Here is a 27,603-nt window from a genome sequence, read left to right as displayed (position 1 = left end):
CTGTTGAATAAAAATTAATTTAAATGGCTATTCAATTAAATTATAATTCAAAGAAATAGAAATTCTAAGAAATAAAAAAACGATCAAGTAGTAAAATCGGTTTAATGGAAATTCTGTTAAAAAACAATTCAAATAAATAAAAATTCGACTAAAAGAAAATTCTATCAAATAAAAATTCTAATATGTAAATTAATTTTAGACATTATTCATGTGACTCGATAATTTAATAAAAAGAAAAAAGAAAGATTTTTTGTATTTCAAGAAATGAATCCACACAAAATATATTTGAAAAAAAGATTGTGGGTGAAATTTCTGTAGTTTTTGGATCTTGCTTACAAAAAATGTAAATGGCAAAAACTACGAAAGTACATTGAAAAAAATTTATTTATATCAAATAATTGACTATTATAAAATAAATATTTTATCTGTATCAAATAATTATTGAGCCAATTAAATGCTATTTGTTTCAAAGACATAAATTGTTGGTTCAAATACAGAAATTTTTGGATTAAATACAGTTTATTTAATTCAAATAAAAATTATTTGGTCCAACTAAATATTTATTTGCTAATAGTTAAGTAACCGATTATTTGAATGAAATTAAATTTTTTTTGTGTACCAAAAGCTACAAGAAATTACACCAAAAACCATTTTGTTTTTTTTTGTTTTTGTGAATTATTTTTTATACGCAATTAAATAGCAAAAAGAAAGAGCTGTCAAATATGTTATAAAAGGGGTATTTATCAATTAAAAAAAACTGTCTCATTAATTGAATAACATTTGACAAGGAACTTTACCTCATCTTTTCTATTTGACATCACGGATGTTGCCGATATCCATTACTCTAATGGTCTTGTGGGCATGGTGAGCTTGTAAAGCTCATTAAAAGCTCGTTAGAGGCTTGCCGCAAGCCTACCTTCAACGCGTGTGAATAAGGTGACATTCGTTTCACAAAAGTATAATATATAAAATTAAAAAAAAATAAACAATAAATAAATAAAAAACTACTATTTAATTTAAAAGAAAATAATTGTTAAATTTTTCTTTTCCTAAAAAACAAAAAAACGATTTTTTTTTATTAAGAAAATATAATTATAGAAACGTACCTGTTTTTTAGTGTCGGAGCCAACTTTAATCCATAATTCAATGTTACTTTGATCCGTGAGAATTTTCGCATTATTAATATAGACTTCATCATGTTTACCATGTTGTCTTCTTGTCACCCATAGAGGTGGATTGCCGTCAAATTCTGAATTTATCGAATTTCCATGTTCCAATTGATTTATTTTGTAAGCCGAGGAAGCTGTAACAAAAAGAGAAATTTTTATAAAAAAAAAGTCTCAACTAGAAGAAAAAAAAATCAGTATATTTTTTATTATAACTCATATTTTGAGGAAGCAACAGAGAAGAAATAATCCTCTAAATCTAAGTAGATTTTATAGTTTCAAAACGATCTGAAGATTTCATATTGTCGAAAGATGCAACAGCAGGAAAAAGAAGATGAGAATAAAGCAGACAACAAAAGAAATATATATATATATATAGAAAAAAGATTAAAAAAAATAGAGGGGGAGGGGAAAAACTTGAGCGAAACTTTTCCGCAAAAGCTACAGAACTCCTCGCTTTATTATCTCGTTACTCGCTAGAATGTCGCAGTAATCCCCGGGGTTTTCCCGCGAACCTACTGCCATTCTGCATCCTGAAACGGATCTGGAAGGTTTCACTGCTTCATAGAGGAAAAGTCACACAATGGTGCTCATTACCCACTCCGAGAGCATTGGATCTCTCGTCTCGTAAACTGCAGTCGTCCGGCTCGACTTTTTAGCCTATAAAAGACTTTTTTCTTTTTTTTTTTTTTATACGTTACTCCTTATAACTCGCAAGTCAAGTGTAACTTTTAACACTTTTAAGAAAATTCTCGATGAAAAATAACTCATTAATTTATTCCAGAGATGTTGATTTAATTATTAAAATCAATACGCAAAAATTTTTATTGACGCGCTCTGAAGAAAGAGAGGTGTAAATTATAGGTTATGTTTTCGAATTTTTAAGTAAAAAAATAAACATCGAGGGGGAAATCACTGGTTTTAAAAAAAAGAGTACACTTCACCGTATTACATTAATATTACACTTATTACCAAGTATTATTGGTGTTATTACACTATTATTATACTTATTACAAAATATTACTATTTACAAAGATATTACAGATTATATCATTAGTGTATTACACAGTGACGTAACCGTCGTAACTACACCCCCTCGAGACCCCATGGAGCAAAAAGGTCCTAAGCAATGTAGTAAATAAAAAATTTTTTAAATACAGATTTGAATGAAATAAATATATTATAATAAATATAAATACTAAATATAATTAACAAGTATTTATGCGGCGCTATTTATACGAAGGGGCCGAAAATTCGTAGTTACGCCACTGTTAGTATTACACTACAGTAATAACACGTAATACAAGAGACAAGATTATTATTAGTATTACAGTACAGTAATAACACGTTATTACACGATTATTACAAAAGTGAAAATTTGAAAATATTGAATAACAACTGTTTTTATTTTACAAAAATAAAAAGGAATTCTTAAGTAAAATTATCGTAAACATAACCTATAATTTGTCTGCTAGGTCACATATTTACTTTCCAAGATATTTTCTATAAAAGAAGAGATGAAATGGAAAATTTTCCTATTTTTTTTCATGTTTATATCAATTCGATTTTTTTTTTGTATTTCACCTTTTTGACGATATTCATCTTTGAACCCGAAAAGTACTCGCGAAAAAACGGATATATATATATATACATAAGCGGAAGGGATTGCTTTTAGCAAGATGGGATTTCTTTTCTATAAATACACACAGGAGTTTTATCTTGAATTCTTAGGTGAATCTTTCTTCACCACACACATATATATCGTGTATATATATAAAGTGTAGGCTTATCTCTTTTAAAATGAAATGTCCGAACTTTTAGCACATTCATATGTAAATGACTTTGTTTGATGGACGCGAGAGGCAAAACTTTTCCCTACAAGAGATAAGCATGCTCTAATTTTCACGGATAAATTTCAGTTATATACAAAAACTTTTGTTTTGTGCGCCCGAGTATAAAAATTTAAACGAAATTTAATATAAATAAAAAAAAAAATTTAGGTTATGTTTATAGTGACAGTTTTACATAAATAAAGAATTATAACAAAAGTATTTATATACTTATTATGATATTAGAGAGGAGGAAATTTTTGTTTGACAAAGTTATATAAAATATGCAAAAATCAATTTAAAAAGGAAACGAGGATTGGAAGAAAAATTGAATGTACTGAGGGATGCGTATAATATCGGACTCGTTCCCTTCTTCATTTCTCTCTTTTTTTTCTTTTTTTACCGTACAGTTCCCTTGTCGCTGCCGTTTCCTTATTTTTTCTCCTCCCTACATCACCTCTTTTCTACTACTTCTTTCCGGAGAGTGAATGATTAAGCTTTCAATCGATTCGCATTCATAGCCCTCTGGGCATAAATGTGAATGCTTCAAACTGCCAACCGCAAAATGAGAACGTTTGCGTAGAATGAGCGTTTATATATATATAGTTCCATTTTATCATCCCTCACTGTTTGAATTCAAATATCTAAGTTTTATTTAGATAATTTAGACACATTTCAACTGATCAAATCAAACAAAATTAGATTTTCCTATTTGAATATAGAAAATTCATAGTTCGTTTAAATAACAAAATTTTTTAAAAAATTACAAAAATTTAATATTTTCTACAGTAAATTATTTTATATTTAACAAAAAAAATGTGAAAATTAGTATAGTATATTTTAATATAGTATATTATATTACAGTACATTATAGTAAATTATATTTATATTTATTATATTTATTATTATTTACCATTAATATCCAATCTATTTCGAATAAAAATATTAAAAAAAAAAAATTACTGAATAATTCATGATTAGATATAAAAAAATTTTGATCAAAATAAATTCAAATATTTCCCACAAAAATGTAGCCTTGTTGCTAACGACATCTATAACATATGTGATAGCAGACGACAAATTAAAATTGGCGCGAAGCATATGTGAGGAGCAAGTCAAGTCAGTATTCGTTCAGTGCTGAAAGGTGAAGCAGTTATGTTCTGTGCTTTGTTATTTTTCTTGTATAAAACATTAATCTCTATTGCTTTATGCTCTGTTTTATTCATTTCGACAAAGTAATATTAGGTTGAATATAATGGAAATTGTTTCAGTCTCGAAGGTAAGTAAAATATTGTAACTACCTGTTGCTGCATGCCACTATTGTAACCTTAAAAGAAAACTGGATACTATATAGAAAAAAAATTTTCTTTTTATAAAAATAATATTTTATTTTCAATATTTTTTTTTGGTTCTATTAAATATGAAGTATTCCTAAGAATATTATTTATTATAAGATGTATCACTGGATGTACGAATTTCAAATTTATTAAATAGGAACAATTGTATAATTTTACTCTACATATAATATATATTAATAATAATATTAAATTCTTACTATCATTAGTTTATATTTTTTAAAATTCTTGTCGCTAATAAAAAACCCTAAATGAAAATTTGCATTTAGTGCTTTATAATAAAAATTTATACTTTAAATAGTCTATAGGATATCAACTTTCTCATACCTTCTGATATATAAACCATTAATCATGAGCATTATCGTTGTACATAGATTATTATCGGAGTTTGCAAAATATTACAATGTAGAGGAATCTGATCATTATTCATTTTTTATGATAATTACACTTGTTTTAGGGCGTGTTTCCCGTCGAATGTTATAAATTTGGAAGAAAAAAAATAAAGAATGAAAATGAAAATTCTAATAAACCATGGTATCAAACTTACAAACAAATCTATCAAACAATTCAAGATTCTGTAGAGGTATTTAAATTTTACATTATAATAATGTAAAATTAATTATATAAAAAGTTGTACAATAGCGTTTTTTTTTTTAATTTTTAGAGAATTAATTATAAAATGTATAAACAAATTTTACAAGATTTGTATTGGTACGTTCAAAATATATCCAATGGTGAAATTAATATTCTACCTACTGAAATATCGACAGCAATTCTTTTAGCTGGTAAGATAGCAATTTTTCATATTTTATTTAAAAAAATTTCAAATTACATAAAATATTTTTCTCGTAGGAATAAATGTTCCCGATCACATTATGCTTTTTGATAAAGTTGAAGAAACACTTCGAGAAATTACTCCCTATATTGCAACAATAAGTTCAAAAAATTGTAACAATCTTAAAAGTATGGTTGAAGAAAGTGTTTATCAAATAATCAATGCTGAAACAAAGGTTATTTTTAAAATAATTAAAAAAATTAATTCCTCTTTTTAGGCAGAGATTTTAAATTATTTTTCTATATTTTTTTCAGAATGATCCTATTATTAAAAAAGTTAATTGTACTTTTCGCGCTTTGACTTCATGGTACAATGAATCGAATGAAAATAATATACCACTTGTGATAATTATAAAAGATTTTGAAAATTTCAATGCCAAAACCTTACACGATTTTGTTTATAATTTAAGGTAAAAATTTTTAATTTAGAAATAATTATATTTTTGCAAAATAAATTTAATATCTTTTTATTTAGCATGCACTCGAGACTGAAGATTGTGTTGATTCTTGGTATTGCAACAAGTTTGCATATTGTACACAGAACTCTTTCTTATGATGTTACATCAAAACTTCGAATAAAAGTATGTAAATTTAATTTAAAATTATTTTTATTATAACAGGGTTGCCACGGGTTAAGGAAATCAGGGAAAAGTCAGGAAATTTTTGAAATTTTTAATTAAAACTTCTGCTTCTAACAATTATTATCTTACTTTTTTATAATTGTAGGTCTCAGATCGACTTTTGAAAGAAAAAAAAGTCATTTTAGTCGAATTAAACTAAGACAAATTTTCAAGATTTCAATTCAGTTTTACAACACATTTTGAAAAATAATTTAAAGTTACATTAAATTACATTATTCGAATTCAGAATTTTGGAAAATGTTTTAAATAAATTTTTGAAGAATTTCATTAAAATATTATTGAAAATAAAAATTCATTTTGAATGAAAATTTGTGAAATAATTGAATTTCAGAAGAGTTTTAATTAAAATTATAAAAATAATTGAATTTGGAAGAGTATCATTTAAAATTTTTAGAAAAAATTGAATTTCAGGAGTTTTTTAATTGAAACTTTTATAAATTTGAATTAATGAAATTTTTTTACAAGTTTCAGACAATAATTGAATTTTAGAGTATTTTTTATTAAAAAAATTTTTATTTCCTTGAATTCTTGAAAAACTGTATTAAAGTAACTAAAAAAATTAATTTAGCGAAGAATTTTAAATAAAATTTTTAGAAATAAATGAATTATAGAGAATTTTCAATTGAAAAATGTTTTAAAAAATTGAATTTTTTATTTTTGAAATTTTCAATTAAAATTTTAATAAACTTGAATTATTGAAATTTTGTAAAAATTATACAAACAAAAAAATTTAATTTTAAAGAATTAATCATTAAAAAACGTTTAATGTAATTGAATTATTGAAAAACTTGATTAAAATTATTAGAAACAATTGAAAATGAAATTGAAGTTAAAAATTTTAGAAATAATTGAGTTTTGGAAGAGCAATAGTTAAAATTTTTGGAACTAATTGAATGTTAGAAGATTTTTAATTAACAGTTTCGTAAATTGGAATTTCTGTAGATATTTAATAAGCTTTAAACAATAATTAAACTTTGGAGAATTTTGAATTGGAAATTTTTTTAAATAATTAATATTCAAAAAATTTGATTAAAATTATTAAAATTAAATGATTCAACAAAGAATTTTAAATAGAAAATTTAGAAATAATTTTATTTCAGAAGAGTTCAAGTTAAATTTTTTAAAAAGAATAATTGAATTTCAGGATATTATTAATTGTAACTTTCATTTTGAATTGGTGAAATTTTTTTCAAAAACTTCAAACAATAATCGAAGTTTAGTAAATTTTCAATTGAAAACTGTTTTAAATCATGTAATCTTCGAAAAATTTGTTTTAAATTATTGAAAATAGTTGATTTTGCATGCAATTTAAATATTTGTTTAATAATTCATTTTTTAGAAATAAAAAAAAAATCGAAAAAGTGCGAAAAATCGACCTGTTATTTAAAATCTCTTGAAATATTATCATTAGGATCAGGGAAAAATTTTTATTTTTGACTAAAAATCAAGGAAAAGTCAGGGAAAAACAAAATAATACTTTTTTTTGTCAACCCTGTATTATTATTAAAATTATTTAAGATTAAAAAAAATTTATATTTGAAATACAGATGGAAAAATATAATGATGATTGTATTAACAGGTATTTTCTACACAAACGCAATTATTAAGTTTATCTGATATACTCGAGGGAATCGTTTTTTCTCATAATGTACCATTTAAATTGACGGGTAAAGCATTTAAATTTCTCGAGGATATGTTTCTTTTTTATGACCTGTCTGTAGACGGATTTTTACAGGCTTATAAGGTATGTTTACAAAATAGAAAAATATTAGTTTTCTTTAATTTTTCTTCATGTATTTCAATTATTGAGATTAAAAGTGTTTGTTCTCAAAAGTTATATATAACAATGATTTATCACAAAAACTGAATTTTACATCGTTTTTTTTAAAATAGAAAAGAAATGAATTTTTTTTCAGATATGTTTGGCAAAACACTTTTTTGAAAATAATTACGCATCTCTTTGTTGTGACATAAATAACGTGGAAAGAAAATTAAAATCTCTAACTGGAAAACATCTTCGGGAATTTAGAAAACTTCCTTCAATCGCTTACTATTTTCAAGGAAAACAAAATTTAGAGGACGAAGATTTTAAAGTAAAAAACTAATTAAAAATAATTAAAATTAAAAATTGATTGTTAAATTTTAATATCATAATATTTTTACAGAAATTTCTTTCGAATTGTGTAAATGAATTTCAAAATTATATGGACAAATTTTTATCAGTGCTTAAATTGTTGCATAATTTTGCAAATACTTGTCCAAGTTTACCTTTTGGCAAACATGTAAGTTGTGAAAATTTTGAAAATTTTCAAAAAAAATAACCTGTTGTTTTTCTTTTACTTTAATTTTAGTTTCGCCAAATTTATGGAGATGCTGTTAGTTCGAATTTAACGGAATTGGATAATTACACAAAAGTTTTACAATATTTGCTACATTTACCAAAAGAAGAATTTTTGGCAAAATTTGAACAAGTTTTAAAAGTTGCTGAGAATAATAAAAAATTCTTGCCGGAAAATTTAATGCATAATTTGAAAAAACACTATCAAATTTTACAAGGCGCAAGTGAAGTTATTTTACCATCGTCGTCAATGAAATCCGATATTCAAAAATCGCCAAATTCTGATGTTAAATTTAACAAACGTTCTGCATTTCATAATGTGAGTTAAAAGAAAGAAAAATTATAATCTTTTTTTAAAATAATTTTGTTTTTCAGAGTCTTCGAAATAATGCACATAAACAAACATGTTCACCATATAAAGAAGCGAGGGAAAATTTTGTCGACTATATCGACAAACAAATATTTTCTGTATTTCTAAAAAATCCTAAAAATCTTTTGGGATATGAAATATTTTGTTTTCACGATAATCGATTAGTGACACGTCAAATTAAAGGATCACTTAGAGCGGCAATTGAAAATTCTTTAAATAATCCGAATCTTCTTCTAGAAGTATATGAATTTTATTTATTTTTTTAATTTTTAATTTATTTGAAATTAAATTTATCGTATTTTTTCAGTGCCCTTGTTGTGTAATCGATAATGAGACGGAGATTTTACAAACAATGCCTGATATTGTGATAATTTATAAATTACACAAGGAGAACAAGAAACTAATAAACATGTACGATTGGTTACAGGTAATTCCACTTGTTATATTGTATATATGTGTAGATACGTTAAGGACACGGATATTAAAGCTGATCTCGTTTGATGATTCGAACCATGTTTCGAAATGATTTATGTGCTTCATTGAAATCATAGTCATCTCTGTCTTGGATGTACACGACGCATACATATTCAGTTAGAAGCTAACTTTGATTAGCGATGAATTGAAATATATCATGTGTCATGGACCTAAAAGCTATTTAATTGTTTCAGTCATTCTTGATAATCATTGACCCCGAACAAATTGATGAGCAACGAGATATAAATCCAGTCATCAAGTATCCTTTTTTTATTATTATTATTTGGAATGACCAAAGTATCAGGGTACTAATTAACTGATTAAAAAATAAAATGTTACATTTTTTAATAATTGAATTTTGGAAGAGTTACAGTTGAAATTTTTAGAAAAAATTGAAATATAAAAGATTTTTTACAATTTCAGTCAATAATTGAATTTTACAGAATTGAAAATAATTTATCAAATAATTGCAAATAAAGTGATTTTCAATTGAAATTTTTAGTGTTGCTGAATAATTTATTAGAAATAACAGATAAAAATTGAACATTAAAATTTTTTAATTTGAAAAATGCTTTCAAATAGTTGAATTTTTGAAGAATATTATAAAAATCATAAAAAAAAATTGAATTACAGAATAGTTATAGTTGAAATTATTAAATTGCAGAAAGTTTTAAATGGAAAATTTTAGAAGATTTTAATGAAGATTTTTCTAATTTCTGTGAATAATTAAATTTTACAGAATTTTTAATAAAAAAAATGTTTTAAATAATTGATTTTTTGAAAAACTTGATGGAAATTGTTGGTTAAAATTATTAAATTATATTAAGTTTAGATTTTTGAAAATAATTGAATTGAAATTTTTGGTAATTTTAATTCATGAAATTAAGTTTTACAGATTCTTGAATTAAATTTTTTTATATATAATTCAATTGCTGAAGATTTCAAATTTTTAAATAAATAATGAGTAAATTTAAACTGTTATAAGTTTTTTTTTTAATTTCTGACAACAATTTAATTTTAGAGTTTTTATTTCAACCTTTTTGAAATAATTGAATTTAATAATAATCGAGATAATAATTTCAATCAAAAATTTTCATCAAGTTTTTCAAAAAATCAATTATTTAAAACATTTTTTTATTAAAAAGTGTGTAAAATTTAATTATTCACAGAAATTAGAAAAATTTTTATTAATTAAAATTTTCAAAACTTTAAACTTGAAATATTAGTTTAATTACCTAATTCTAAAATTTTTAATATAAAATTTTCTGAAATTTAATAATTTCAATTATAACTCTTTTGAAATGCAATTATTTTTAATGATATTTATAATATTCTTCTAAAATTCAATTAATTAATTATTTTGAACCAAAGTATCAGAAAACTAATTAACTGATAATAAATAAAAAAAAGTTCTATTAAAATATATTCAAAATCCTTTTTCTAGGTTTCAGGAGACAGAAATTTCTTCCTTTAAAAAAAACTTGAGAAATAAAAAAAATTCCTTAACAAATTTGCACAGGTCTCGATTTTCACAAGCAGTTGCAGAGCTTCAATTTCTTGGCTACATCAAAGGAACAAAAATAAAAACCGATCATGTGAAGAGGCTTGTTTATTAAATTAAAAATTATAATTACTAAATGTAATTTGAGAATAAATTGATATTTTTACTTTTTTAAATTGAAACTATAATTCCTTGTTCCAATCATGAGAAGAAATTATTATTACGAAGAATTATAAAACATAGTTAATTTATTTGTGGAAAAATATCAAATTCAAGAAAATAGAATCCAGGGAAATAAAATTGTGTACATATGTGTATTGAAACGGTAATTTTATTGGTCTAGGGCGAACCAATAACAATTACTTTTTGATGGTGCAAGTACTCATATCGTATATTTGCACAATACACATTCATATGAGAATAAACTCAACTATTGATTACGATAGGTATGTACGTTTATCTTTTTTTTTACGTCATTAAAAAGTTTGAAAACATTTTTGTTTCATAGTGAATAACAAAATTTTGATTAACACACGAGCTTCATTTTGAAAAAAAAGAGAGTGAGAAACAATATTTCAATGAAAGAGAATATTGCATTGATGATATATAATTGCTCCAATTTTTTTTTGAAAGCGAAAAATTAGTTATAAATGTTTTGTAAAAGAATTTTAATTGTGAAATTATTAAAAAAAAAATTTTTTAATTTTGTTTTCGTTAGGTTAGATTTGGTAAATTTTTTGTTTTAGACCAAAAAAAAGGGGGCTTAATTTTACTGCATATTCTATTCTTTTTTTTCAGCACAATCGCGAGCTTTTTGCCTGTCTCTTCTAGATCCGTGATCGTCCATCCTGAACCAAATATCTGTCTCTAGAGTAGTGCCAGTTGAGGAATAATTTAACGCCCGAGGTGAATATTGATGATACCTCTGTCGTAAATCTGCATAAAGGTTTTCGCCACGATGACGGAATACCAATATGTTTCGGTACCAGTGACGTTCGTCGTCGTTGCACACCGAACGAATTCTAGTCCACCATCTGTTTTAATCCAGAAATATCGGTGTCACCCTCATATGTCGATCAAGTCCTTTGTTATCTCCTCTTTTTTTTTCCTTTTTAGTTTTAATCTTGGGAGGAAAAAAAAGAGAGAACTATATCGATCTATATATAGGGTTTGAAATATCAGGCAAAGCGAGATAACGGACTCGTTTATTGAGTTTCGAAGAGAGGGCAGATGAAAGAAAAGAGGCTTGGGGAGGAAAAAGGATTAATTAAAATCCCTCTGAGACATATAAAGTCCTGCGATGCAACCGAATAAATTTAAAAAAACATTCTTTTAGGATTTTCTATATAATTACAACAAAAGATTAAAAAGAGGGTCTTTTTTTTATATTTGTATTAATTTAAGGCGCAAAAAAAGTCAGTTTAGATGATTTAAATTTCAAAAAAGTTAATTGTTTTATTTTAATTAAATTTAATTAGTTAATAAATATTTTACTTTAAATAACTAATATATTAAATTAATTTTATTAATTTCTTAATAAAAATAATTCTATAAGAATATTAACAAGAATATTTATTTCGAATATTTCAAAATCGAACTAAGACAAATTTTCAAAATTCTTACTATGTAGGATGTATTTCGTATTTAAAATTATGGCATATGGTCAAAAAAAATTCAGACAATTAAATTTTACAGATTTTTAAATTAAATTTTTTTTAATAATTGAATTGCAGAAGATTTTAAATTGAAATAAATTTTTACGAATTTCGATTAGTGTAATTTTTTTTAAATTTATGACAATAATTGAAATTGAAAAGAGGAAAAAAAAATTAAATTTTGGAAGTGATTCAGTTGAAATTTTTAGAAATAATTGAATTTCAAAAGATTTTAAGTTTTCGAAAATTGTAATATTTCAAGATTTTTTTAAATTTCATATAATAATTAAATTTTACAGAATTTTAAATTAAAATTTGTTTAAAAATTCCATTTTTAAAATATTTTAAATAATTGAATTTTCGAAGAACTTGATGGAAATTATTATTAATTATTAACTTTAAATTTTTTTAATAATTGAATTTTATGTTATTTTGAAATGGAATTTTTGGTAATTTTATTTGATGGAATTAAGTATTAACAATAATTAAGTTTTACAGATTGTTAAAATAAATTTTTTTTATACTTATAATTCAATTGCAGAAGATTTTAAATTTTGAAAATAAATTTTGTGCAAATTAAAATTATTATAGTTTTTTTTTTAAATTTCTGACAACAATTCAATTTTAGAGTTTTTATTTCAACCATTTCGAAATAATTGAATTTTTAAATAAATATTAAAATTATTAAAAATAATTGAATTTCGAAAGGGTTATAGTTGAAATTGAAATTTTTTGTAATTCTATTTGCTATTTTTTTTCTTTGTAAATTTTAAACAATTATTGAATTTCATAAAATTGTTAATTGGAAATTAGTTCATGATAATTGAATTTATGGAGAATTTTATAAAAATTATTGAAAATAATGAGTTTAGAGAAGAATTTTAGTTAAAAATTTTGTTAAATAATGCAAATAAATATCTGAATAAAATCTGCATTGTATATTAAAGAAGATATATACCTATTTTTTTAAAATTTTGTATAAAAAATGTTGTAAAAAAGTAGGAAAAAGTCGTATAATCCGAGGCCTGAATAATAATACTTGATATGTAGTAAAATTTTTAAAACTATTTTTTTTTAAACATTTGTATATATATATATATTATATAGAGATTGAAAAGTTTTGGAAAAAGTTTTCGCAGTTGCGAGAAAAACGAACATTAAGTTAATGTAGCACATTTCCTGAATGTTTTGAAATGGTGTCAATATCATTTTCTTTTTTGCTCTGTGAAGCCGGGATGTTCGTGAAAGCTTTCAGATTTAAAGGATGGTCCAGGAAACACATCAACGCCAACACTCACACACAGATCCTCACACCAAAGAGGACTTTAATATACAGAAAACGACATATACTTTCGGGGCTTGCTTCATGCAGTTTCATCTCGGACAACGACAACGACAAGATCCAATAGCGATAGTGTTGCTATAAGCTAAATTGTCTAGGATTCAGTATAGTAAGGTCACCGAGGTTAAGATGTTCCCTTGCTCTCTAAATTCGAAAAACATTTTCGAAAAATTTATCTTTTTTATTAAATCAACAAAAAAAAAAAAAAAATCAATTTGTACTTGTGACGCTGTAAAATTAAATTAATTTTACAAATCACAATTTCTTTGTTGAAATACAAAATTATTGACCAAATTAATGGATAAATTTAATGTAATTTGTAAAAAATAAATTTGTAAGAAGAAATTAAGAATTGTGGTCCAAATTTATATTGTTACCTCCAGTTAAAGAGTCTTTAAATTTTGTATTTCTTTTTGTGTTGTGCCAATTAGTGTGTATGAATAATTAGTTTCAATTTTGGTAAACAGATTAATTAATTAATTAAAAATTTAATGGCGATTTCTTTGAAAGTTGAATTTCTATTTTATTTGATTTCTCGATTGATATTGTTCAATATTAAATATAAGTTTTACAGTAGAAAAATTTTGTTTTCGTATCGGTCGTACTTGAACTTAATATAATAAGAAGGATTGTGAGAAACATTTAATTCTCTTTTGTTGTGTTTCGACTAGATTTTTATTATTTTATCTTAGAATTCCATGACAAATGAATTCAATTATATCAAAATTATTTTTCAATTAAAATTTTTATAAAATTTAACAATTGTTTATAATTTAAAAAAAATATATCACAATAAAATTGTATTATTTTTTAAAAATTTTGAATTCAAAATAAACTAAAATTCCATTATTACCCGAAATTTTAATTCAAAATCAATTAAAAATCCAATAATTATCCAAATTTTCAATTTAAAATTTAATTATTTATCAAGTTTTCAATTTAAAATGAAATAAAATTCAATTATTTTCTAAAATTTCTATTCAAAATTAATTATACAAATTTTTAATCAAAAATGAACTTAAATTAAATTATTATCCAAATTTCAAATAAAATTCAATTATTTCCCAAAATTTTCAAATCAAAATGAACTGAAATTCAATTATTTTCCAAATTTAAAATCAAATAAAATTTCATTATTCTCAAAAATTTGAATTCAAAATTAATTGCATTTTCAATAAGAATTCAAAAGCATCGAAAATATAATTATTTCTAAAATTTTTTATCGAAAATTTTTTTTTTGAAATTTAATAATTTCAATTATAACTCTAAGGAAATTCAATTATTTGTAACTATTTTAATAATATTCTTTGAAATTTCAACTATCTAAAACCATTTTTCAATTAAAAATGATTTTCAAATTATTGTATTCTGTCCGCATTTTCTAATAAATTTTTAGTGAAATCATCTAAAATTTTAATTACAAAACACTTAAAGTTTCAATTAACTGGAAAAATTTCAATTTAAAATTTTTGAAAATTCAATTAAATTTAAAAAATGTTTTTCAAAAATTGTTTGATAAATTATTTTTAGTTCTGTAAAATTTAATAATTGTTTGAAAATTAACAATATCTTTTGAAATTTAATTATTTCTAAAAATTTCAACTTTAACCCTTCGAAAAGGATTATTATTAAAAAAAAATTTTTTTATTTAAAAATCTGTAAAATATTTTTGTTAAAATAAAAAACAAATCCACTTTTTTTTGTGGAATATAAATCGACTAAAACGACTTTTTGTGTCTTTAAGTTGATTCGAGGCCTGTGTTTTTATAGTTAATATTTAATAGGTATTCGTTGGCCCCTGGTACCTTAAAAATTAATTTTTAGAAATAAATTTTTTTCAAATTACTATCTTGTACGAAATTTCCTGGTGCATCTTTTTTCTCATCATAAATTTTTTGCATTTGTATGTAAACAATTTTTGAATCAATATACAACTTTAAAAAAAATTTCGTTGGTAAACGTTGTGTACTTCAGCTTCGTGAATTGAATTTTCGAATTTGGAATTTTAAAGAAACTTATTCCGAAATTTGGAAACACAATTATACAACTTTGGCAAAAATGAGAAAAAGAATTGTCAAAATTTGACACGTCATAAGATTACTATTCAAAAAAACACGTGAAATCAGAAAAGGCCAACTTCAAGTTAGGACAGAAGGACAGACCAAGCATTTTATTATTATATAATATTCTGATTTACTTTAATTTTTTGAGTTTGACTATTAGTTTTTCATTTAGTTATCGAGTAGCCGAGTAAATAGTAAAGTCGTTGCATAATTTTCCATTATTTTGCAATATTTATTATTTTTTGGAATTTGACTCTGGCGCCCAACAATGAATTATGATTTAATTTTTGACTTTTGATTATTGCGAGTGCAGCCTGGAATTTATTTACTGTTTATTAAATTTTGAGATGAATACAAAAATTGATCTCACTTGTCTTGGTAGCCTCGTGTATTATTAATTATTAGTGTATCTTAAAAATTTATTTATTAATTGATATTTAGTCTGGTGGCCTACTGTATCGATAATAAATATTCCTTTGATTCAAGAATAAATTTGTGAGGTTACAGACTATATAAATAAATTATTTAATTTCCAGAATTATAAGACTCTACAAAATTGAAGGAAATTTCAGAATTAACTGATGGAATTTCTCTAAAAGATTTAGCAAGTTTTATGAAAGAGTAATAAAAATTTATGGAAGAATCTCGAAGGAAAGTTTATATAAAGATGATTTTAAGTTTTGAAAATAAAATCATAACCTAAATAAATAAAACGGAAAAATAAAAAAGAGAGAGAGAATTGATTTTGATACTTGGTAGCGTGAATCGCTTTTGAAATCTATCTGGCAGAAATTGTGGAGGATGACAAATCCTTCGTGTGTCTAGGTGATGCGGGAAACCTGCATCGCGATAGATAGTGGAAGATATAACCTGGAAAATCCGGCTTATCTGTACCAAGACCAATCGGGCAGTGATCTGAGCACAGAGACATAGAGAAAGGAGGAGGTCTCCAAAGGTTAAAGTCTCAACTCGACACGATATAGGGGTTCTCGAAGCATGGTGGGTTAACCCCGTTGCCTTTGACCCTTCCATATCCAAGTCAGCATTTCAGATTCTAGAAAGTTCAACTTAGCGTCTGAATAGCGTGGACGTGACAGAATCGAGAGCAGAAAAGTAATACAATATTTTGGTATTTGCAAAAATTATTATGTTCGCAAAATTTAAATACGTTTTCTATCTTTAGTATGCGAAATGACAAGTAAATATTGTGAAATTCCACATTCGTAATGATAAATATAATACAGGAAATTGATAAAAAAGATTAATTGTCAAGATGATTGACATGAAATATATTGCAAATATAAAATTGAATATTATTTTATATTAATAAAGTAAATTTTCCATAAAGATGAAAAATAATTTCTCAAATGTCAATCATATTGAAGAATATAAATACATATGTACATTAATTTTAGTAAATGTCTAGAAATGGACAGGAACTGTAAACAAATGATGAGGGTGAGAGAAGTTTCAGGTGCGTTGTAAGATTGAGCGTTATATATCTATATATAGCATCTGAGATTGATTCTCAAATCCAGAATATGGAGGATGGCGTCCCTATTGAATAAAGGACTACCGCTTCCTAGATTCGAACAAGCTGAAGCAACGACGATAGTCAAGGTCCTTTGGGAAATGTAGTTTACAGCAATCTGAGCACTTTCTATATATCTGACGATCAAAATGAACCTCAGACAATTAAAACAGTATAGTGCTTTTGCGAACAAAAAATAAATAAATACAAGAGAGAGAGTGTCAGATTTTAGAAACAACATTATCATATTAATGTTTTTGCATCAGAGAACCAAAGGGAAATCAACATAGAAATTAGTTCTTTGAATGTGGAACTAAAATTAATTTTGTGTTTCTACTCTTCCTTATGACAAATACTCAAATCTCCAGAATGTAAAACCAGAATTAATTTTTGTTTATACATTTTTTGTTTCTTAAATATATATTAATTTTGCATCGATAAACACTGGTAAAATATTGATTTTAGCTTCTCTACTGTAAGCTATAATTTTTTTATTATGATCCATAAAATACTGCTGTCCAAAGTAAATCGCTTTTCCATAAGTATTTGAAAGTCGATAGATCTTACCAAATTATTTTTACCCTTATGGAAAAGCGACTTACTAGGTTTTTACTTTGGACAGCAGATTATGGGAAAAACTCTGTTTTTGTACTATTTAGTTGTATGAAACTTACTTAACCCGCGTGGAAATGAAACTATGGGTAAAATCATAAAAATCATGGGCGAAATCGATTGCCAAGGAAAAAAAAATTTTTAACCATTGCTAAAATCTTGGAAACCATGGGAAACTTAATTTTTTAATTTTACTAATTTTGGGCCATTGCTGAAATGTTGGAAACCATGGGAAAATTTTTTTTTTTATTTTACGGATTTTGGACCATGGCTAAAAACTTGCAAACCATGGGAAAATATTTTTTAATTTTACGGATTTTGGACCATTGCATAAATCTTGCGAACCATGGGAAATTTTTTTTTAATTTTACGGATTTTGGACCATTGCAAAAATCATGCGAAATATGGAAAATTAATTTTAAAAAATTCCCGATGGTTCCCAAGTTTTTAAACATGCTCCAAAATCCATAAAATAGAAAAAAAATTTCCCATGGTTCGCAAGATTTTAGCAATGGTCAATAATCCGTAAATTAAGAAAAATAAGTTTCCCATGGTTCGCAAGATTTTAGGAATGGTCCAAAATCAGTAAAATTAAAAAAAATAATTTTTCCATGGTTCGCAAGATTTTATCAATGGTTCAAAATCAAAAAAATTTTTCTTTTATTTCCGATCGGTTGGCAAGATTTTAGCAATGGTCCAAAAACTGTAAATTAAAAAAATTAATTTTCCCATGGTTGGCAAGTTTTTAGCAATGGTCCAAAATCAGTAAAATTAAAAAAAATTTTCCAAGGTTTCCAAGATTTCAGCAATGGTTAAAAATCCGTAAAATTAAAAAAAAATTTCCTATGGAAAATTGTACCATGGGAAACGGACATGAGCAATTATTTTTAAGATTTTTGCCAAGGTTTAAACCATGGGTCTAATCGTATTTACCTTGGCAATTGATTTCGCTCATGGTTTTTATGATTTCACCCATGGTTCCATTTCCACGCGAGATAGTTTCTGACCAAAGAATACTTAAAATTAATATGGACTATATATTAATTTTTGGTATCGTTTGGTTCGAAGCTAGTAAGTTTCATAGTAAAAAAACCGAGTTTTTTCCATTTTGAAATAAAAAGTCTTTCAGTATTGTTTCCTTATGTTTGAAAAATACAAAAATTGTCCTTGATTAAAAATTAACAACTTCCTCCCATGTTCTAAATAAAAAATTATTGACTAAAAACTATATTTCTCCAATAACGTATAATAGATATATTTAATTGACAGTTGATGTTTTATTTATAAAACCTTTTAATTTCCAACTCCCTGAAGAGGAAATCGTTTAGATTTTCGAAACATTGGAGTAAACTAAAGTTAAAATTGTCCGAATGTTTTCGTTTATTTTTCACCGCTTACAATAAATCAAGAAATATGTTTTTAAACAATTTTTTTTTTTGCAAAATCTGACACTGTATACTTCTAAAGTTACGTGCGCCACTGGAGAGATGGCATAACGTTCGTTTGAAGAGATTGCTCGATAAATCTCTCCCCTGACGTGCTCCTGCGAGTTCATGCGGTGATACCAATGTCAGAAAGACGCCTTTGCTGATCGACTCAAGCAGCTCAAGCTTCGATATTCAAACTATAAATATTCAAATGAGGTTTGTTCGATAAAACCTTCTTGAGATAGCAAGCTATTTATTTCTTATAGAGAGAAAGCCATTCCAAAAAAATCTCACACAGCGTAATTTAATCAATTTCTGTTGAGAAAAATTCACTATATATACATGATACCTTTTAGTCTCTCTCTTTTCTTTTTTTGTTGATTCTATAGAAGGAAAAATTTATTGTGTCTTGATTTTTATTTCCAAGAATTTACACTAAAATGCGCAAATCAATATAAAAACAGATCTTCTCTAATTTAAAAAAAAAATACACTGAAAAAGTAATATTTCCTTTCTTGTCGCCGGAAAAGACTTTCTTTTCACCCGCAATACAGGTAAGAAATGATGTACTTTCGGTGCGTGTGTTAGAAAAACAAATTTATTTGATTTAATGATTTAAATAATCGGTTACTTGACTATTATCAAATAAATATTAACTTGAATCAATAATTTCTGTATTTGAAACAAATAACAATTAAAGGCTGTTTCAGAACGCGAAAAATACACAGAAAATTAAAAGGCATTAAAATAAGCTGCAACGCTTATTATTTTAATCCAATTTTGCTTATTTTAATCCATTTTGGTACTAAAGTAAGCAAAATTGGATTAAAATAATAAGCGTTGGAGCTTATTTTAATGCCTTTTAATTTTCTGTGTAGGCACTTTACTGTTTTTTTCCTCACTCATTTTTATTCTAAATTATGAAGAATCTTTTTATATTTAAAAATATAATATTTTAACTGAAAGAAATAAAAATCGTTCATTTCAGTTAAAATATTATATTAAAAAAAAAAGTTTCTTTGTGTTTAATAAAAACGAGTAAGAAAAATAGTAAAAAAATGTATTTTTCGCGATCTGAAATAGACTCAAATAATAATTATATCTATAATTTTAAAGTTTTTATTTGAAACATTTTTAAATAATTGAATTTTTAAAGAAATATTAAAATTATTAAAAAATAATTGAATTTTTAAAGATATATTAAAATTTTACAAAATAATTGAATTTTGGAAGAGTTATACAGTTGAAATTTTTAGAAATAATTTAATATCAAAAGATTTTGTAAAATTTTAGACAATAATTAAATTTTACAGAATTGAAAATAATTTACAAAATAATTGAAAATGAAGTGACTTTACTTGAAAATTTTTAGTGTTGCTGAATAATTTATTAGAAATTACAGAAAAAAATTGAACATTAAAATTTTTTAATTTGTAAAATGCTTTCATATAATTGAATTTTTGAAGAATATTATATAAAAATCATTAAAAATTATTGAATTTTGGAAGAGTTATACAGTTGAAATTTTTAGAAATAATTGAATTTCAAAAAATTTTGTAAAACTTCAGACGATAATTAAATTTTCTGGAATTGAAAATAATTTTAATTAATTTGTTCTAAAAAATAATTGAATTTTTGAAGATTTAAATACAATTTACAGTTTTGAAAAAAAAGAGTTTCAAGTGATTTTTAATTGAAATTTTGAAATTAATTGAATTTTAAGTGATTTTGAATTGAAATTTTAAGTTATTTTTGTTGCTGAATAATTTATTAGAAATTACAGATAAAATTTGAATTTCAATAATTCTTAATTGAAAAATAGTTTTAGATAATTGAATTTATGAAGAATTTCATAAAAATTATTGAAAATAATTAATTTAGAGAAGAATTTTAGTTAAAAATTTGTTAAATAATTGAAATAAAGATTTGATAAAGATCTGCGTTGTATATTAAAAAAGACGTATTTTGTTTAAATATTTTTAAAAAATTTTAAATAAAGTCGAAAAAGTCGTATAATTCGAAGCAGAATATGTTTTAAACGTTCTAAAAGTGACTATAATATATTTTGAGATACTTCTTCTTGTAATGTAAATATTTATTAGATAAATAGTAAAATAATCGATTATTTGAATCAAATAAATTTTTTTTTTATAAGAAACAATAGAATAATTCTTTTTTAAAATTCTTTTTATAAAATGTTATATGTGATTAATTGCACTGAATGTAATTGAAATTGTTATAATTATTCTATTCTCTGTTCTTTCAACGCAAACTTGAGATAACAGTAAGTACAACATATGGAGAAGCATAATTTCATATATAGATATACATACATATATGTATATGTATAGTTTCGAGAGTTATAAAAGCTAAAGTTATAAGATATGTATGACGCCGACAAAATACACATGTGGGAATATAAGCAAATGTTGAAACGAGAAATCGGTGCGAATTGTGTAGAAATTGAGGGTCTGCATAGAAATAGCAGAAAGTTATAATAGCTAACTAACCACTGGAATGGTGTTATAGTCTCTGGGTTTTGTTCCTCATTCGTCCACCATTGCGTCGTGAAGCAGTATTTTCAAAAAAAGGATATAAATCACACAAGAATAAATATAATTAAAACTTCGATTTTGTCAAAAAAAAAAAAAAAAAAGATTCTCCTTTTTTTAATATTAAAATGATGAATCGACTGTCAGTTATTAAAATCTCATTTAGAGATTTTTTTTTCTTTTCCTTCGCCAAAAACCAATATTCTCATTCGAGAAATAATAATCCCTCATGTTAGAGGAGAGGGAGATGAACTTTTTGGCCTCTCACGAAAAGGATTTTAATCGTGGCAGCTTTTGCTACTTTTCCCCTATGAAAAGTCGCGCGAAAGACAAACACACTTTGAAAGCAATTTGCGAATCGCACGAACGACGACTGCTGGGCAAAATTTCCTTTTCTCTGAGAATCCATTTGACCAAAACAATTTGGAAGTCTCGTTAATTCGCCATGAGCAGTTTCAAGAGGAATGATGAAAATGAAAAAAAAAAAATAAACGAATAGCGCAATAACACTTTATCGTCGAGGGGAAAAATAATGGCCTCAAAACTATTCTCGCTTTACTATATTTATTATTTCAGGGCGTAAAAAATTAATGAAATCTATGTCTTCGTATAGTGCTTGATTTTTATATAAAGTAATTATGTTATAGTTACGTAAATTTGAAATTGACTTTAGAGAAAGCAAATGAGAAACTTGTTAACTTTCGACCTCAAGTCAGCTAGGCACGAGAGAGAGAGGTGGGGGGAGAAGTACTAAGAGAGAAGTACCCTAAGTACTTCCAAAAGCAAATAGATTTTCCCTAAAGACATTGTATACTTGTTCGAACCTCCGTTAACTTGAGTTACACAGTAGTGTCACTTTATTTAAAAAAAAAAAAAGAATTATTTCAAAACACACAGATTTTCTAATGCATCGAATTTTCAAATTATACAATTTTCATCATTTAACAGAATTTCTATATAACAAAATTTTTATTTAACAAAAATTTTATTCAAAAAAAATTTCAAATTTTTATTTAAGAGTGATTTAACATAAATTCTAGTTAGCTGAATTTTTAAGTGAGAGAATTTCTATTTCACCGAAACTTAATTTGACCGAACTTTCACTTGTCTGAATTGTAAATTGATAGAACTTTCACATATGGGATCATACACCCGGCAGATGCATTTCAGCGGGGATTTTAAAATCAACTAATCAAAAATTATCAAAGAAAATTGTGATTGGTTGATTTTAAAACTCCCGCTGAAATGCATCTGCCGACTGTATGATCCTAAATGTGAAAGTTCTGTTAAATTACACTTCGGATAAGTGAAAGTTCGGTCAAAGTGAGTTTCGGTGAAATAGAAATTTTTTTATTTAAAAATTCAGCTACGCAGAATTTATGTTAAATGACAATTCTATTAAATAAAAATATAAGAGAAGCAGGCGCATGGCAATAAAAATGCTGCCAAATAAAAATTCAATAGTTAAAAATTTTATTAAATAAAAAATTGGTGTAGAAAAAGTTCTGTCAAATTTTAATTCAAAAAATGAAAATTTGTCTATAAAACATAATTATTCACAATAAAATAATTCTTTAAATTAAATTTCTAATTAATGATTCTAGGATACTGAATGCACCGCGAAAAGAATTTTAAAAAAATCGTTTTAATAAAAATGTAAGAAAGAAAAATTTGATAATTTTTGGTCAAGTTGGAAAAATTTTTTTTTTTTTTTTGGTAAATTAGATCATGAGGAGGGTGTAATTCGCAAAAGGTATGTTCTTGAAGGGACTCTTCAACATCAATTTAATCTTAGAAGTCGATTTCAGTCTGAGAACTTTGCTCGATTAGTTTAACCGTCAGATAGGTTAAGTGATGTGAGTATGTAGGTATATACGACAAGATCTAACTTTAGCCTCAGGTAATTCTTGTATTAATCGAAAGTTCGTCAATAACTCACAGCGCAGCTTTGAACTGGTTTCAAGCCTATAGTTGCGAAAATTTTGTTTCCCTTTGTGATTATATGGAATGCGCAGGTGCAAAACTACATCTAGTATAATATATGCGAATTTTCAACAATTTCAAATAACCCCTTGAATTCCTGAGATTATATTATATATATATATATATCTTCTCATCCTTTTGTATACAAAATCCGACCTGAAATTTATCCGATTTTCCTTATAAACGAAAAAGCGAATTTTTGTTTGTCAGAAATTCCAATTCAACGAATTTTAATTTCTATGAATTTTTATTTGATAGAATTTTTAAGACGCCTAATTTTCATTTGTCCGAAATTACAAAAGGGCCGAACAATCAACCGAAAGATTTCGGCGCAATTTTTTAAATTGACCAATCACGATTTTCTTGATAATTTCTAATTGATCAATTTTAAAAATTGCGCCAAAATTTTTCGGTCGATTGTTTGTTCAGCTATTTGTAAGTTTTGAACAAATGCAAATTCGTATAAAAAGAAATTCGTCAGATTTTAATTAGAATATTGAAAATTCGTCTAATGCAGTTACTAAAAAGTTTAGAAATTGATTTCTTGATTTTACTATATTTTTGATTATCGAAAATAATATTATTTTAATTTTTAAGTGTGGAACAAAAGAAAAATTGTATAAAATAAACAATCGAATAAAAAAACCCCTTTTTTTAAAATACACTACACTGAGAAAAATGTTTAGTCAGAGTAACCAAAATTTGGTTAAGCCAACAAAAAAATTTTGTTGGTATTTAAGCAACCAAACTATTTATTTGAGTCAACCAAAAAATTTGGTTGAGTGTTTTTTGTTGGCATAACAAAAATGTTCGGTTAACTCAACCAAATTTTTTTTTGTTAAGTCATCAAAAATGTTTGGTTGATCAAATAAACAGTTTTTTTGTAAAATTAAAAATTGTATTCTACCTTATTTCTTTTCATCTTTTTTATTTATTTCATTATTTATTTATTATCAATTTAACATTGAATTTATATTTATTCAATTGAAATATTTGTGGACTTTGAAAAATTTCATCTCCGCCTGGGATCGAACCTCTGTTTTAAAACTAAAGGTCGGGAGCTCTGACCACTGGACTACCCATCATTGTGAGAGATTTAAAGTAATTGTTCTCTTAAGCTATAAGCTGAGAGCGAATCAAATTATTTGGTTGTCGCAACCAAATTTTGGTTAGGACAACAAACGATCATTTGGTTTTTTAGACCAAACTATTTTGTTGTGTTAACCAAATTATTTTGTTGTCGTAACCAAATTTTGTTTGGAATTTAAAAATGTTCAACCAAATAATTTGGTTAAGATAACTCTACGACTTTGTTTCAGCCAACCAAAATTTAGTTACAAGAACCAAAATTGCCTAACCAAACAATTTTGTTGCAAACACTAAATTTTTTTTCTCAGTGTAACTTATGTTGATGGTTGTCACGTCACATTAAAGGTGGGTTTACAATTCGCATATTTTTGAATATTTAAAATTATTTTTTTTATCCCATTGAAACCACAATCACAAAATAATTATGTAATTGAAAGAACAATGGTATGTAGAAATAATAAATATTAAACTGCAGACAACCCATAAGCAGAGTTGGGAATGTAAATCACTATGTGCAATTTACAGTTCAAAGTTCAAAATGTGACACCTCTTTTTGGATGAATAATGGTATGAAGAAAAATGATATTTGAATATGAATATACAAATGAAGAGTCAAAAAAATTTTTCCCCATGAATTTTAAAGATAGAAAAATATATTTCAGGTCTTTAGGACAGGAAACTATAAAATCACGCATATGTGCAATTGCACTTATACTGTAACTGCAATTGTACCACTGAATATAAGGACAATGGTATTCTTGTTTTATGGTAACTCTTCTATTCACAGAAAAGTATAAAGAAAAAAGAAACCAACTTTTATTGTTATATGTCCTTCCACTGCGAAATACGCAATTTGCAGTTCAATGTCTCAAAAGAATTTCCCCAAGGAATTTTTTTTTTTTAAAACTTTCTGTTTTAGATTGTTTTAATAAAATAACCTATATGTCACATTAGAATAAATCTTTTTAAATCATCTGAAAAAATCATTTTTATTTTCAAAGCATAATAAAAAATTATGACGAGCCAAATATTATTTATTTTCGTCAAAATTAATTTGAAAATTATTTTAGAAAATACATTTTTTTAGCTTTACAGCTAAGATAGAAAAATTTCTTAAACGAAGAAAAGTAGAAGTTAAAAAATACTAAAAAATTGAAAACACGCCTGGATCATTTTTTGATCAATAATAGTGTATTGGTAGTAATTAGAGAACAGTTAGGTTATTTGCCGCAGGGTTACTGTGGATTGCGAATGGCAGAGGGTGTAAACCATGTGGCAATTAAATTCCACAGTTTGAGATGCTTCAAAGAAAAAGCACGGGAAAATTGATTTTCAATCGAAATACATGATGACTATCGAACTTCTAATTGGAATTCGGAATTTATCAAGATTTTCCATTCAGGATTCTAATGAAATATTTTAAAAGAAACAAAAAAAAAAAATATCAAAATTTATATCAGAACGATCGGTTAAAAAAAAACTACTTTTAGATTATTTTAAAAACTAAAAATAATATTTATAGAGACATATATGTAGCATATGTATGCATACATATATTATTCGCGAAATTCGATTTGTTACGTATGTAGTATTAACGTCATGACATTAAATGGGTTATGTCCATTTGAGATTATGATATGGGACATAGAGCTAACACTCAATCGCGTATACAGGACCATATACCGCAGAAATAATTACAGATATCATGATTTGTGTAAATGCAATTTTACCAGAATATACAAATCCTAGTTATATATATATAACTATATAGGATATATTGCGGTAAATGCACAATCCTCTTCAAATAAGATTATTTAATTTATACATATATTACTGTTCAACATATATCTATAAAATTTCAAGAAATAGTTCAACAAATTTTTATATGTATTTTTTAACTTCGGTGAAATTTATAACGTTATTTATATAATCATCGATTGAGAAAAAAATATATTTTTCAAATAGTTAATATTTTGCTTAGAAATTTTTTTTTCGAAAATGATTAATTTGCAAAAATCTTATTTGCATAAAAAAATATATTTTTTCTTTTAGATCATAAAAATAAAATATATATTAATAATAAATAATATATATAAAATTTTGTTTTTTAAGCAAAATTTAAGGGAAAATAAAAATAAATTGTTTTACTCACTCATATGATAAGGAATCACAGCATGATCAGTACTTCCATTGTATGTTTGAAAGGCACGATTCGTTGATGCAAAAACAGTTATGTGTCTATAGTTTAAATTACTTAGAGCGACTGGATTTGATTCTAAAAGCTGGAGAAACTGTAAAAGAAAAAAAAATTTTTCATTATTAAATAAGAAAAAATGGCAAATTAAATATTATTATTTATTTAAAATATTATTTCTGCAATAATAATTAAATTAATAACAAGAATTTTTTTTCAGAACAGTTAAAAAAAACTAACCTAAAAAAGTCTTATTAATAAATTATTTATTCCATCATAAATGTTTTACGCAAGTTAAAAAAAATTGTCCTAAAAAATTCTTATAATTGAGTCGCCGGAAAGTAAAACCACACATAAAATTCTGACGGCCATGTTAATTCAATGGGAGTCAGAATTTTATGTGTGGTTTTACTTTCCGGCGACTCAATTAATTATTTTTTTTTTTATTTTGTAACAATTTATGAAAAAAAAGTTATTTTCTGACAAGACTTTAGAAAATTAATGTCAATATTTATTTAAATATTGCCATAGCAACCAAAATGAATATTCTTCTTTTATTTTGGCGGGAAAAATATACTTGTCGTAAAAGCAGAATTCGGGAAATTGATTTCGTGAAATTGAATTCGGAAAAACGTTCAGAAACACGC

At 25.0% G+C, this 27,603-nt stretch overlaps 2 protein-coding genes across 5 annotated transcripts in view; one reads left to right on the top strand and one right to left on the bottom strand.

Annotated features, from left to right (window-relative positions):
- LOC127288202 (fasciclin-1) overlaps positions 1-27,603 on the bottom strand; it is a 176,409-nt gene that overhangs the window by 59,690 nt on the left and 89,116 nt on the right. For all 4 annotated transcript variants that reach the window (XM_051315509.1, XM_051315513.1, XM_051315511.1 and 1 more), the window contains 2 exons: positions 26,915-27,053; positions 1,107-1,303 (listed from right to left, as the gene is read on the bottom strand). In XM_051315509.1, the coding sequence (XP_051171466.1) occupies positions 1,107-1,303; positions 26,915-27,053 (336 nt within the window). The remainder of the gene's footprint in view (positions 1-1,106; positions 1,304-26,914; positions 27,054-27,603) is intronic.
- On the top strand, positions 4,108-10,684 carry LOC127288203 (origin recognition complex subunit 3). Its single transcript, XM_051315514.1, has 14 exons — positions 4,108-4,274; positions 4,808-4,933; positions 5,015-5,135; positions 5,203-5,360; positions 5,440-5,594; positions 5,660-5,765; positions 7,405-7,569; positions 7,742-7,918; positions 7,991-8,107; positions 8,177-8,482; positions 8,539-8,772; positions 8,841-8,960; positions 9,202-9,266; positions 10,527-10,684. The coding sequence occupies exons 1-14, from the start codon at positions 4,251-4,253 to the stop codon at positions 10,621-10,623; spliced, it is 1,971 nt and encodes a 656-aa protein (XP_051171471.1). The 5' UTR covers positions 4,108-4,250; the 3' UTR covers positions 10,624-10,684.

This window comes from Leptopilina boulardi, unplaced genomic scaffold, assembly GCF_019393585.1.
Source record: "Leptopilina boulardi isolate dan_hultmark-lab unplaced genomic scaffold, ZJU_Lbou_2.1 LbouV2_38, whole genome shotgun sequence".
Taxonomy (NCBI): domain Eukaryota; kingdom Metazoa; phylum Arthropoda; class Insecta; order Hymenoptera; family Figitidae; genus Leptopilina; species Leptopilina boulardi.
Note: the sequence above shows the minus strand (reverse complement) of the source record. Positions and strands in the feature narration are given on the sequence as shown.